The 14,303-nt window shown below is 38.8% G+C and overlaps 1 protein-coding gene across 13 annotated transcripts in view; it reads left to right on the top strand.

Moving 5' to 3' along the window:
- The window catches only part of ptpn12 (protein tyrosine phosphatase non-receptor type 12), a 43,322-nt gene extending 30,844 nt beyond the window's left edge, over positions 1-12,478 (top strand). For 2 of the 13 annotated variants that reach the window (XM_067490655.1, XM_067490656.1), the window contains exons 13-19: positions 409-598; positions 1,769-2,720; positions 6,766-6,837; positions 7,723-7,776; positions 8,787-8,888; positions 9,049-9,131; positions 9,214-12,478. In XM_067490655.1, the coding sequence (XP_067346756.1) occupies positions 409-598; positions 1,769-2,720; positions 6,766-6,837; positions 7,723-7,776; positions 8,787-8,888; positions 9,049-9,125 (1,447 nt within the window). In that variant the 3' untranslated portion in view covers positions 9,126-9,131; positions 9,214-12,478. Of the gene's footprint in view, positions 1-408; positions 599-1,768; positions 2,721-3,435; positions 4,962-6,765; positions 6,838-7,722; positions 7,777-8,786; positions 8,893-9,048; positions 9,132-9,213 lie in introns of those variants that run through there. The other 11 variants (XR_010912011.1, XR_010912010.1, XM_067490658.1 and 8 more) reach the window with 11 other exon arrangements.
- Positions 12,479-14,303: the final 1,825 nt, after the last annotated feature.

The raw sequence follows: 14,303 nt of genomic DNA, 5'->3' as shown, positions 1-14,303 counted from the left end.
TTCTTCTTTTCCTTTTGGCTGTTCCCTTTCAGGGGTCGCCACAGCTAGCCATCTAACCCTATCTTCTGCCTCTTCTCTCACACCAACTAACTTCATGTCCTCCTCTTTTGTCTTCCCCTGGACCTCTTGCCTTGCAGCTCCAATCTCAAGTTGGAAACAATATAATAAAGTGCAAAATCAAATATGTTGGCAGTAAATTTCTTAATCACTGTTAAAGTGCAGTCCTGACTGAGAGTTGTGTTTAAACGTAGTGCCTCTGCTGCATTTTGGGCTCTGTGGAATCTAATGTCTTATGAGAAAAACTTCAAAGGCCTCTCTCTCATCCCAGTGATGATCCAGTTGTCTGTGTTTAGCTCTGTAATTTCTGGTAACTGGGCATCCTCTGTTTTCTTCTCCATATCTCTTTAGTTCCCAGGCAGATGGTGATGTAAAGGAGGAGATTATTCAGCCCCCAGAGCCTCATCCTGTACCTCCCATTCTGACCCCATCTCCCCCCTCAGCCTTCCCCACTGTAACCAACGTACGGCAGGACAATGATCGCTACCACCCCAAACCTCTCTTACATGTCCTTGCTACTACACAGCACAATGTTATGCAGGTAAGCTAGTTAATACAATAAAGATGCAGACATGCAAAATGCACACATCTGTGTTACATAGGATTCTTTTATTTTTGTAGATCGAGTTTTTCCATATATATTCAGTGTTTGGATTTGCATAACCTCATTACTCAAGGCATTTCACAGCAACAATATGTTGTTTCAAAAAAGAAGGGGACAGTATGTGGCATGAAGTGTCATAAAAGTCCATGGAATTTAATCAGACTTGACAGCAAGACATTTGTACATTGATTTGCAAGGTGCTCTCACTCAGAGATGATTACATTTTTGTTTTTTTACTATAAATTACTTAATCATGTTTCTTCAATGCAGGAGTAGCCCCGATTGTGTGTTTTCCCTTTAGATGCTGTTTTTCTACTTCTGAGTGAAATTTTCTTAATTAAATATATCAGGTGTTCATTCGCACTGGACTTGACTTTCACTGTTTTAACAGCTTGATTTTTTTCTCTCTGGGAATTCCCACTGAAAAGTGAGACACGAGCAGCACGTAAGCACTTCTGAAGAGACATTCCATTTAATCCACACTGACTCCGTTCAGCTTCTCTGTCCTCAGAACAGAAGCTTGTGTTAGCAGGAAAAAGGGACAGTGGTTGGACAGACTTGTTTTCGCCAGGCTGGCTGACAACCATAATTTACTGAACTAACATAGTTTTAATGTAAGCTCAGCAGAATGGCAACAAATATGTTTTTGGAGATTTTCCTCTGTTTGCTACAGAGGGTGGCAAAAGTGGAACCACAAAGGTCAGACGGTCGGTTAGTCAGTAAACAGGAGAAATGTTTGCAACATCTTTCGGATTACAAATTGTAAACTGTGCATGAGAGTGACGCTGTAGTTTCTAGACTAGCAATATATTGTTCTCAGCAGGTTGACATGCTAGAAAAATATCTTCTTTGTTTCCAAACACAGGACGTCAATGCTTCTTTTGAACAACTATTGAATAACCCGAAGTTAAGTTGACTAAAAGTGAATTGTGGCCGTTCCACCGAGCTGGCTAGAGGCCACTGTGAAAAAGAAAACACATGTAGCAAACATGAATGGGAGATGGAGCAAATATTTGTAGGTCAAAAGTGCAACATGGCCAAATCTTTGTATGTAGCCTTGTAAAGTTTTGTAAATTCTCAATTCTTCCTCTTTCCTTTTCCTTTTAGAATAAAGAAGTGGACCAGAAGCAGAACCAGTCAGAAACCAGTCCAAACAAACAGACTAGTCCATCAGAACAGAAAGACCAGGACCTGCAAAGCCAAAAACAGCAGACCCAGGTTTCAAATCTGGATCTCAACGACAACTACAACAACAAATTGTCTTCAACATCAGCAAAATCCGAATCAGGCCAAGGCCAGACTCCGAATCCCTCCTCCCCGCTGCCCCCTATTGTTGAATGTTCTGGTGCTCCTCGGATTGAGAGAAAGCTCAGCATTGAGATTAAAAAGGTGCCTTTGCAGGAAGGACCTCGTAGCTTTGACACTTCCTCCTCAATTGGAGTAGCAGGCGGGCTCAGCAGTGGTGCGTCCAACAGCGTGGCCATGCTACAAAGAACCCACGCCTTCAAAGCCCGTTCTAGCCAGTCCCTGCTGACGTCTAGCTCCTCATTATCAGAGGACTCTGGCACAGAGGGAGGAGCTGGTGGGGACAGTCACACAGATAGGGGCATCCTACCTAGACCAAACCACCTCCCTGTAAAGAGTGCGGAGAAGGGGGAGGCACAGGGAGGGGAGAGAGTAGATGTGAAAGCTGGTCATGCAGCATGGGCTCAGCCTTGTAACAGTCCAGAAAAACAGTTCCCCAAAAACTCCTCCTCTTCTTCCTCCTCAGACCACGTTGCTCCATCCTCATCTTCTTCCTCTCACCTCTCCTCCTCCTCTTCCTCCTCTTCTTCCACCCCTGTTAGGACTGCCCTGAGTTTCACCAACCCCCTGCACTCCGATAACTCGGATGAGGAAGGGGATGGGGAGATGTCCGGGGTAAAGGAGGGTTATCGCACTACTGTATCTACCACGACAGCCATGGTAACTGCATCCCTTCACCATGGAGACCAGCAACCCATCAGGAAGGTTTTGCCAATGTCGATCGCAGGGCAGAGCTCCACAGCATCCACTGCAAGTATGTCAGTTAGCTGCTTTAATTGAAAGAGTGGATCTCATTGTTTCAACAAACTGCTGCTTTCCTGCTACAATCAGTTTACAAAGAAACTAACAAATTAAGACTTGCTCTGTCAGATTCAATAATGAACAGCCCCTTACAAATTAAGCTAGATAATCAGAACTAACATCACTAAACGCTAAAGTTCAGCGTAGCTCATGCCTGGTGGTTCCAGTCAAGTTTGTCTCTAAACACGATTTAAGGCAGCTTTCTTCTTGGTTTGAAACGCTGTTAAAAACCACTCTTTTTTTTGTTTGTTTGGATAAGTAGACTGAAGAAGATGCTCGGATAAGTAGTGAAACGTTTCTATCCAAGAAGAAAGAAGTCCAGTTGATATGATTTAATGTTTGGAACACCAAACCTGGATGACTGAGAATCCGGTGGGGGTCAGAACACATACTAATGACAAGTTATGTCATTGTCTACACACAGTTTTACATTGTTCTTAGTGCTGGGAAAAGTAAAAGGGGGAGAAAATACAACAGGAGACACTGAAGAAAGAAACAAGTGGAAAAACATCACAAACAGAGGAAGAGAGAGTTAGAGAACAGTGAGAAAGTTTACAGTGGTTTCCATATAAAGCACCAAAGTATTACTAATTGGTTGGTTTGTGAGGAATGCTGCAAATGTTAACAGGCAAACATCTGTCAAAACAACTCTTCTCTCTCTCTTTCAGCTTGTGTGTGTTTGTCTAAGTGAGTGAATTTGCTATAGGGAGAAAGATTGAAGAAATTTTGTTATGTGTTTTTGTTTCAGTGCACTGCGAGTGAGTGTGTGGGCAGAGAAAGCATCTGTGTGTGTGTGTGTGTGTGTGTGTGTGTGCGTGCGTGCGTGCATGACAGATGGTGAAGGAGCAGTATTGCATGATACTGATATATACACATTGGCCACCTCTGTGCACGTTGGGTTGAACAGAGCATAGCACAGCCTTCCACTTTTGCTGTGTATGCATTGGTATGGCTGCAGGCTCACGGTTGCAACAATGAGGTTTTGACTTTATGGGGTGTAGGTAACATTACCCCTTCTCCTGCCTTGGTTTCTGAATCACGAGGCTCTGAAATCTGAGTCTTGCTGTGATCACAGCTGACATGGAATGGAGTGGGTTGAACTGGATGCCGCCTTTGGCTGGTTTTATACCTGAATGGGCTCTGGATGAAATAACATAACTGCATGTTTAGAGATTTGAATGAAACTATGAGGAGGCATTGTGTCCATTTATTACAACACTGGCTTTTTAAAAATGATTTATATTTGAGTTTTTTTAAGAAGTTTTTCCTTAAACAAGCAGTAAATCTATGTTTTTGAAAAGCATTATTTTAAGTTGCCTGACATTTAAGCAATGAAAGGTAAGTCAAATTTGTAATAATTTCTAGTAGCCAGCAAGATGACAGTTCCATCTGCACTAACACCAATTTTGCGCTCCAGATTAAACCTCACCCCAAAGGATGTTTCTAAGGAATAATGGTGAAAGTATGGTGTTATAATTTATTGGCATTGCTTCATAATAATCCTTATTTATTCTCACAAAAATCAACAGCCACCGTTTATATGTTGTGTTAGGAAACACTCATGGTTTAATAACCTGTTTTTGTTAGATAATTAAATGAAATTTGAATTTGTGCAATGCATGCTCTCCTCAGGTCATTCCAATTTTTAAAACCAAATGCAGAATTATTTGCCTCACAGACCAGTAGTGGGCTGTTTTTATCGGCTGCTTGGCTTTCTGGCACGTTATTTGTTTGGGCTGTGGAAGTGCTTTGTAATCCTTTATGAAGAGCTAACAGCTGCTGTGTGATTGGATGCAAGACTCTAATGACTGCTTTTTGATGAGTTGCATTGTGCAAATCGCTTTATGGTTGGTCAAGAGGTGGCTGCTTTTTCTGCTGGTTGCAGTGAATCCCATTATGTAGTACATTTCTTACATTTTAGTACATTTCAAATAGCTTTACAAGTCAGCTAAACTAATATGACAATTATTAAGGTAATGAGACCAACTAATTAGGAATTAAAAGCAGTAAAAAATGCAAGCGCAGTAAATGTTGATTAAACATGGATAAACAAATATGCTAATGAAATTGACAAGCAGTTATGAAACACAACAATCAACACAACAGTCTTTTAATAATCCAAAATACATTATTCATAGTAAATAAAGAGATTTTTCCTACTAATTCACAGTTGTCCCATTTGTTCAAATTTGAACCGATTAACATAATGATTGACACCCTTTAAATTTTCATTTTTTTGTTATCTTTCCTTTGAGGTTGGTAGAAGTAATTGCTTTAATAAAATCACTAGATTAGATCAGGAACATCAGTACGATGGTGCTTATTTTTTAGCTGTTCCTTTCATCAGCTGCTGTGACATTAACCTGCAATACAATCACCTAATGGTTTCCTGAAGATGGTCCATAGCTAGATTACCTAGCATCTATCTCTGGCCTTCAGAAAGACTAATGTTTCACCAATCAAAGCTTTCCTATGGCAGCGTAAAACCCAGTGAGAAAAACACCCAGCTTTAAATTAGTCATTTATAATGTTTTAAGGCGTAGCGCAAATGGTAATCTCTAATGCTTTTTTTTTTTTTTAAAGAAGCATTAATTGTAGAAGAGAGTAGAGAAAAAGTTTCTACAGGTCAATTAAAACTATTAAATAACAGTGGTGATCACACACTGATAATCAGATAGAGCAAAGTCAATTTCTTTGTCCATGTACAGTCGATACCTATAAATACAAAAAGCACCCACTGATATAAACTTCCGGATTACATAGGTAAAACCCATAAAAAAGAGAGAAGTCAGAGGTTTAAAAGTAAATAAAATTATATTTAAGGGGTTAAGGTTCCTTGAGAATTGCTGGAACATCAGAGCCCAGCCATTTATAAAGACGGTTAATACAAAAACTACTACTTGGAAATTGGTCTTTGCAGTAAAAAGTGACATAATTTTACTTTGATATCAGTAGTTTTCCCTCAAGAAGAACAGCTGGAAAGTGATTATTGTCAGGCATTAAAACAATTCAGGCTGCAGTGTCATACTAATATTACTGAATTGTATTATAAGGGGATCATTTTAATTGATCATAGATGTAGTGGTACTGCAGGTAGCTGCTGAGCTTCAGTGGACCAGCGAGCAGATATACGCAGTGTGTACTGAACCACCTGGAAGTCCAAACAAGATTATGTTTTCCTCATTACATGTCTGCTTGCATTACTCTTATTGTAACCTGCTGCAGCAGGAGCTTATTATAGTGGCAGTGACCTGTGGGTAATTTTTTGAAGAAACACAGGGAGACAGTGTTGTCCACAGAGATGGAGATTGTCAAATAATCAAGAGAAGAATTGAATCAAGAGAATGTCAGGAAATATAATCACGAGTGTCTGGAGCTTGTTAGTAATTCTAGTTGCAACTTAGTCTGTCACTGCAGTAACTCAGCCAGACATTTTATTAAGCAGCAAAAATACCAGAAAAACTTGAAAACAGGTATTCTTTGACCGCACTTAAATGTCAGAATTCTATCATTATGATTAATTTATTAATAGAAAATAGATAATAATAATCAAAACATGGTACATTAATGTAGCAGATAATGTGTTGTGCAATTTACCAGTATTAACATAAAAAGCATTAAATACAAAATAAATATTTTAAGCTATGTTATAAATAGAATAATTCATTATATAATAATTTACTACTTACTTTGTAAAATTTGATGCACTTTAAACAGTAAACACATGCATTGTAATCTAGTGCCATTAGAAACAACAGTACATTTTAAATCAGGACAAAATAGTCCCAATATTTATGTCGTCAACATTTACAACTTTGTTTAAAACAAACCCTCCTTTGTCACTTTGTGTAACTACAACCCTTAGGAAAGCAATCAGGGAAACACTGGGTATGAGCTTCAGACATTGTCTCAGTGTGATTTGCTTGCCGATCTTTTGTGTTTCTTCTCGGCCAGTAAATAATGTTGCTTCTCATTTGACCTCTGACCTTTTGACCCAGACTGTTGGGACAGCGACGACTCCCCTCCCCCCCTCCCTGAGAGAACCCCTGAGTCCTTCATACTGGCCACAGGTGCGTTTGCATTGGTCAAGATTCACATATGTGTATCCAGTGCTGCGGATCCACTGGGGTCACCATCAGGATACAGATGGATTCAGGTGTCTTTATTATAGCTGCAGAGCTTGACCGGTCACCTTCAAAAATGTTATGGACAACATTAAGAAGAGACTTGTTGTTTTTGAAATCATCAGCAGTTGGTTGGTTGTTACAGACCGTATGGTCTATGGTATGAGCTGAAACATAAGGAATGTGTGTGAACAGGTAGGAGTTCAGTCTATCTCATCCTCACTCGAAACACCGGTGAAGACACATATTACAGGTGTCAACCATGTGGCCTCTCATTCTTTTTTAATTTGATCAACTGTTGCTGTCTGCTGTTTTCCTTTTACTCCCATGTGACTGAAAGGAAATAAAACAGTTGAGTTAAAAGTGAATAATTTTTTTTTACTGCTTTGCGACACTAGAGGGCGGCATTGTCTATTTCAGACCTGAAATAGAACCGTTGATGTACTCATCATCTTTGACATAGGGTATGGCCAATCATAGTTTGTTGTTTTTGAAGCAACTTAGGGATAGTAGCACAGATTTTAAAAAAATATTGGAGATGAAAAAAGGGAAGCCGTGGTTTTGTTAGTTAGTCTGTGAGGAATCCTACCAGACTATCAGTTAAATATGCTGTCAGTTATTTTGAATGTCCTGCATAATTGTACATAAGGATTTGAGCAATATTGAGGTCCAACTTGAATGGTCTACGTGGTGATATATGTAAGAAATAAAGGGTTGAGGTTGAAATGAAATGCATGACTGTTTCCGTGTTTGTGTCTGTGTGTACATTTTGTCTTAACATTGTGTTATCATGTCTTCATCTCATTGACTCGTCCTCTTACTCTCTGGCAGACCCTTCGGAGATAAGCACGTCAGCCGCAGCTGAATGGAGTGGCTTACACAAAGGTATGAAGTCTAATGTTATAGCTGCCTCTTTGTCTATTGGTGTGTTGTTGTGCGGAAAGGTGCACATCTGCTTATCATCAATAGAACGTATTTGCTTTGCATTCGCCTGTCACAGTAGTTTGTCGACAGAGCAGAGGAGGAAACAGACCTGCAGTGTTTTACAAATTAGCACACACAAGATAAGACTTTCTGACAGCATTTGTCATAAAGTGCAGTGAGTAGTAAAGAGAGGAAGATACAGAAAGACAAAAAAGAAGGGAGACAGATAAAACATGCATATAGATAGGTGAAATGAAAAGTGTGTGCTTATCCATGCTGAGGATTGTGTGATAATGGTTTCTCCTAATTTACTGCCTCAGTAGTTTCTGTGCATGTGTGTGTGAGAGACAGAAAGCAAATAATCGTAAAAAATAATTGTTTGACTTGAATTTTTGATGTTTTCCTCTCTCGGAAAATAACTTATAAGGAGAATGAAAAGCTGAGGTTTCATTTAAATTCCTGCTGATAGCCGATCTTTAAGTGTCACAAACTATGTAGGTGTAAGTGCAAGTTTATTTGGCAGAAAAGGTTGCTATAACATTTCACACGTAAGGTTTATATTCCTCCAACATGTGATTGTAATATTGTCTCTTGTGCATTTGAAGTTAAAGGTGTGTTGCAGCATAAAATATGCCAGCGAGCCCAAAGGCTACATGTTCAATCAGGTAGCAGTCAAAAATGCAACATATTAATATGTATGGATCAGTGGGAGGTTATTTGCTCTAGTTATTAGCATTTAGCTGGTTCACTTTGAATTTGACTGAAGTTATTATAAAAAAAATAGAATAATAGTATAAAATAGAATAAATACAATAAAATATATAATTGGTCAATAATAATTGCACTATTAACCAATTTAGGACCTCTTCAGTAAATTCAAAAAACTATGAATAGGTCTTTCATCAATAAAACTGCTGTTCAACACAACCTAAGCAGTGATATCACTGACGTTGACAAATATTTCCACCCAGGTAATTTATTTCTCTGTGTAGATGTGTCAGACTGCACTAAGACCTCTCTGGCTGACCCATCATCTACTGCTCCAACTGCAACAGACAGTAAAGCAGATCTGGGTGGGTAAGTCTGCTGTCTTACCTCTTTTAGGTGTTTTGTTAGTAAATTATCCTTTTTATCTGCCACTGATTTTGGAGGTGGTGGCCAGTGGTCAACTCTCTGGGCAAACTCAAGTATGCTAATGTCTTTTTTATTGTTTTTTTGTATTTTTTTGGATAGATGGTGTTTCTTTTGCTGATGGGAAAACTAACTTTAGGCTGTTTGAAAAGTTTGATGCCTTTGAGACCAGACTATAACCAAAGGCCAGCTTTCTTTTAGTAAAAGACTTTGTGGATGTTTTATTTATTTATTTAAACTCATTTTTAAAAGCCTTCCTTCTTTCAGGGTTCGGTAACCGCTGCCTTCATCCCAAAGGCCCTCGAGAACCCCCCCTGGAGTGGACATGATGGGACGAGCTGCCAGGGCGTCCATAAACAGTGTCCCCCTTCTTCCGGAGACGGACCCTACCGATCTCCAATGGCTGCTCCAAATACCAAGTTAATAGATGCCACTCAGACAGACAGCATATCACAGCTTGTCAAGGCTGACCTTCCCCCTCCTCTTCCTCCTTTGACGTCAGTTTTTCCTTCAAAGTGCCGCTGTGCAGAGCAGAAGAACCCTTACTGGCTAATCGAGTGGCTTGTCTATTTTAGAACAAAGCCCACATTTTCCTGTTCAGTTTGCTGATATTAGAGGTTTTGACTTATCTAGATGCTGACCTGGGGTTGATCGGGGTAGTGTCCTGTTAATGGATAAAGGATAATTCCTGTTTTTCTCCTGTTTTGGCAAGTTGATAAAGAGACATTGTTGTTTTTCTCTATGATCTATAGACTTTTTTTTTTTACCATTTATAGGCTACATGAAGAGGAATATAGGTGTAACCCTTTTATGTTAAGGAAAAAGTGTTCTTCAGTTAACAGGAAGAATACTTTGTGTCATACCAAATAATAAAACAGTAACCATTTTCCTCATAAATCAGGAATTATCTTTAATCACAAAAGCTACTGTGGGAAGCTGATTCCTGAGGTTTTACTGAACTCCCATAAGTTGTCTGGAATGAACAACAATCTTCAAAGCGAACCTAGATAATCTGTTACCCATGATGCAACCTTTTCTGTTGGGTATGTACAGGTTGCCAGGGTGTGCTCTCTCTCTCTCTCTCTCTCTCTCGCTCTCTCTCGCTCTCTCTCGCTCTCTCTCTCGCTCTCTCTCTCTCTCTCTCTCTGTATCTGTATCTCTTCCTCTTTCTGCTTGCTGGTGCTACATGATGAAAGCTCAACATAGAAACAGAAAGACTAGAGCTGACTGTCAAACATTTATCTGTTGCTCTCCACCTGTTTATCCTGTAGGATTTTTTCCTGTCAGCTCTAGTGCTTTTATTTTCTATGCTGACCTACCTGTTTACCGGAGTCATAAGCTGATATATATTTTAGTCATTGCAGTTGTTAGTAGCTGCCATGTTGGCCCTGGAATCTGGCTGCTGAAGAACAATTCAAATTTTTTTGGTAATATGTTTGTTTTCCTTTTATTTTGAGATAGATTGATACCACTCTCATATCTATAGGGCACTAACTAGCATACAGACATGAAACGTTCAGCCTCGCTCGATAACGGGTAACAATATGCACCTGCTACCGTTTCTACAGCTCATTAATGAGCAGACTTTCTTAAATGTTGTATATCAGTTGTTTAATCTGCACAAAAACCAATGAAAATTAATGCTAGACTATTGACTTGATTTTAAATATGTTAATTGTCTAGAATACTCCCTGTAAATTGTTGTTTTTTTTGGGGGGGGGGTGATCACACAATGATTTTAGGGGGGAACCTGACCCTTAAATTGCAAACCATCAGCTGCTGTACAGTGATCTATATCTGAACAAAATCCATGTCCCCAAAACTACTTCTTTCAGTCACCTTCTAATCAGAGCTGAATTAAAACACATCAGTAATGACCAAACCTGTCAGCACAGTGATTCCGGCTCTCACTGCTGGGACCATGAGCCTTCCTTAGTCTGCCTTAGTCCTCAGACAGCTAATGACAGTTCTCTTTGGTTTGTTTTTCTCTCTGTGTTTTTGCTCTCTTATTGTCTTTATTTGGGACTCATATTTGCTCTTTATTTCTTTTTCCCCTTGTTCTCTTGCTTTTTTGTTCTGAGGCCCTCAGATGAGTGAGTTTCTATTTGAGCAGCCAGTTCACACACAGTAAACCTCAGTGTTTCGGATTCTGAATGTTGCATATCATCTGAAATGCTTATGGAACTTGACAAGTTGATATTAAGCCTACACACCTCTTATCCAAGTCTTGACTTGCCTTGTTGTCCGACGGCCAAACTTAACTTTCACTGCTTCTGATTGTGTGAGACTATGATCCAATGAGACAACAGCAGCTAGGGACCCAGGACTACTGTTTCCTCTTGATGTGTATTGATCACTGCTAACTTCTCCTTCATTAGCTACATAACTATACAGTATATGCATTGTTTTTTAAAGGTAAAGAACTGTACATGCCAGTTTAGGTATATAATAATTCATTTTCGCTATCTCTTAAATATTCCTATTAACAGAAGATGTAAGAAAGTCAGTGCATGATGATGATGATGATGATGATTCCTTTATCTACAAAATGTTTTTCCGAAAACTGTAAATTATTCTGCTGCCCTTTTGTTTTTGCTTCTGGCAAATATTTCAGGGTTGTTTTAATTTTTATTTTGATGTTTGAATTTTATGTTTAAAAATGTTTAAAAATGTTTGTTTTAATTGGTTGGTAGAGGATACGTATAAACTGCCAGCCCCCTCCCCTTTCACATAGTTACAACAGACTCTGAATAAGATTGTAATAATATTGATGATGATGGTGGTGATAATAATAATGGTTGTTTTTTGTAAATGGTATTTTAAAAGTTATTTTTGTATATGCAGTTGTTTGTTGCATCACAAGTCCACTGCTTCCCACCCAAACCTCCACTGCTCACATACACTCTCCACCTCTATCACTTATTCCCATTTAGTTTAAACACTTTTTGAACCCTCTTTCTATCAGCTTGTCCCTTTAGTGTAATACCTGCAACAAAGATGAATCTCTGCACTATTAATGTTTTCTCTTACTTCTACTGTCTTTCATCTTCCCTTATTCGTGCCCTCAGTTCTGCTGTTTTAATATTTAAATGCTGTTATTTGCAGCACATTTCTGCAACTCTTAACTTCTTGGTGGTTCAAAGTAATGGAATTTGCTTATAAATGGGCCAACAGATGTGTTAAAAGACATACTTTTAAACTTTATCATTGCTCATCTGTTTTGTTTTTCTCAGCCTTCAATTGATTCCATCTAACCATACACCCCCAGTCACAGGCACACTAGCCTGGATCTCAGAAAAGAGCTCACTTGTGCCTTTAAGAGTCTGCCCTCCCCTTGTCCCCAGTCCTCCAATTGTTATTAGCGGTGTGAGTGTGAGCGATTCGCTGCTGCTTGTTCCTCATCGCCTCCTTTGGGACTTTCATTCAGCCATGCCCTGTCCCCCTGCTGTCTCACACACTCACACACATACACACACACAAGAAAATGTTTGTATGTTGCAGAACTCAATCAGTAAAAATGAACATTAAGTTACGTCTCTTTTTATTCTTTATTTGTAAATCATGAGGTAACAAGTTTGTGGACTGGGTGTTGATAGTGTGAGTGTGTATGCATGACAAATTAATTTCTATATGTGTTATTTTAAAGTGTGTGTGTGTGTGTGTGCATGTGTGTCACACAGGACAACAGGAGATCCTTCCACACCTGGATATTCCGCTGACACTAACACACACACACACACACAGATACTGAGAGGACAATTAATTTATCACAGCAGGTGGGATAAACACACATTTACTTGCTGTCTTACACAGAACCTTGAGGGTTTCACATTTGTATTCGTGTTGCACACAGATAAGCACAGCAGGTGGGCACACATACTTTAATTATTATCTGGTGATAACACCAATGCCAATGTTCATTTCAAATTAATTATACAGACATGCTCAATACAATAATTCCTGTGTAGCTATTGCAGCAGAAGTGATTTAGGTGGGATAGTTTTTTTGCATTTAAATCTGGTCTTTCCTTAATGGGGAACTATCTGATTGAACATCGGTTGTTGCATAAGTCTGCTCTGACAGAAGAATCAACATCATTGCTGCTCATTTCCCACTTTAGGAAAGGACCATTTTCTTGAATTTAAAGGTTGGTGGGTCCACTGGGTACCAATGTACATACTATATAACTGGTACATAACTCAAAGGTTTCCTCTTTTCATAGCATAAATATATACACAGTTCTTTAAAGATTGTATTCTAATACAATACACATTTTTTTTTTAAATCAAACACTCGGAAGCTGAAGTGTACGAAACACACGTTGCCACACATTTTTAGCGATATATGCCAAAAAATAACCCATAGAAACTACGGGGTTGTACTTCCAGCTCATTACACAGTTCAACTTTAAAGTATGTACATCAAATAAAATTTTACATACTCAAATATTATTTTTATGGTATATAATATAGTCTATATAATGCACAATAAATCCAATTTATCTTAATACTCAAGCATTTTCCTTTTTCTACTTTGTCATGCACATGTTCTGACCTTTTCTACTTGATATGTGCTCACACCTGATAACCTATGCAATGTCTTCTCTATAGTAATGCAGTCTGTCTGACACATGCGCACACACTGTGCAATATAAATTAAGTCAAGTTACTGTCTTAACTGGGTCACCTCAGTTTTCCCATGAAGCATGAAGTCCCATGAAGTTTAACATGTTATGTAATGGCTTATTAATATCACGAATCAGTGCTCACTGTATGTATGCAGCAGGCTGTGCTACCATGTATAGAAAATGAAAACTGTCAGCTGTGGTTTAAAGTCTAGGATATAATGTTTTTGATATTCATTTGAGGTATATGAGTTTTATGCAGTAGATGCTGAAGGGTGGGACTTGCTGTGTAGACTAATAGACACACACTTCACGTGTTCTCTAGAGCTGTTAGTACAAACACAGCAATCAGATTTAAACTTCTGGCTTGCATGACACAACAATCTTGTTTCAATGTTTATGGCCAGTTTTTTATAACTTGCCTTGTGCAGCCGCTAATCATGTTTAGGTTCATGGTTGACTTTCACACTCTGACAGGCCTTGTACTGAGAGCTCTGCCAATCAGTCCGACTGAAGAAAATGTTTTCATCTCAATAAATCAAAGTGTAAACAGCACTGGAGGATTTACGACACTGTGTAATGATGTGTTTTGTGTATGAGAGTGATAAGCATATCCAGTTGTGAAGATCAGAATAACGAGGGCAAGTTTTAAAGGGAACATTTCCATTTCAACAAATTTACAGCCCATCTTCTCAAACTAGGAGTTATTTGTTTTTAATATTTTACATGAATT

This window comes from Channa argus, chromosome 21 (genome assembly GCF_033026475.1).
Source record: "Channa argus isolate prfri chromosome 21, Channa argus male v1.0, whole genome shotgun sequence".
NCBI lineage: Eukaryota > Metazoa > Chordata > Actinopteri > Anabantiformes > Channidae > Channa > Channa argus.
Note: the sequence above shows the minus strand (reverse complement) of the source record. Positions and strands in the feature narration are given on the sequence as shown.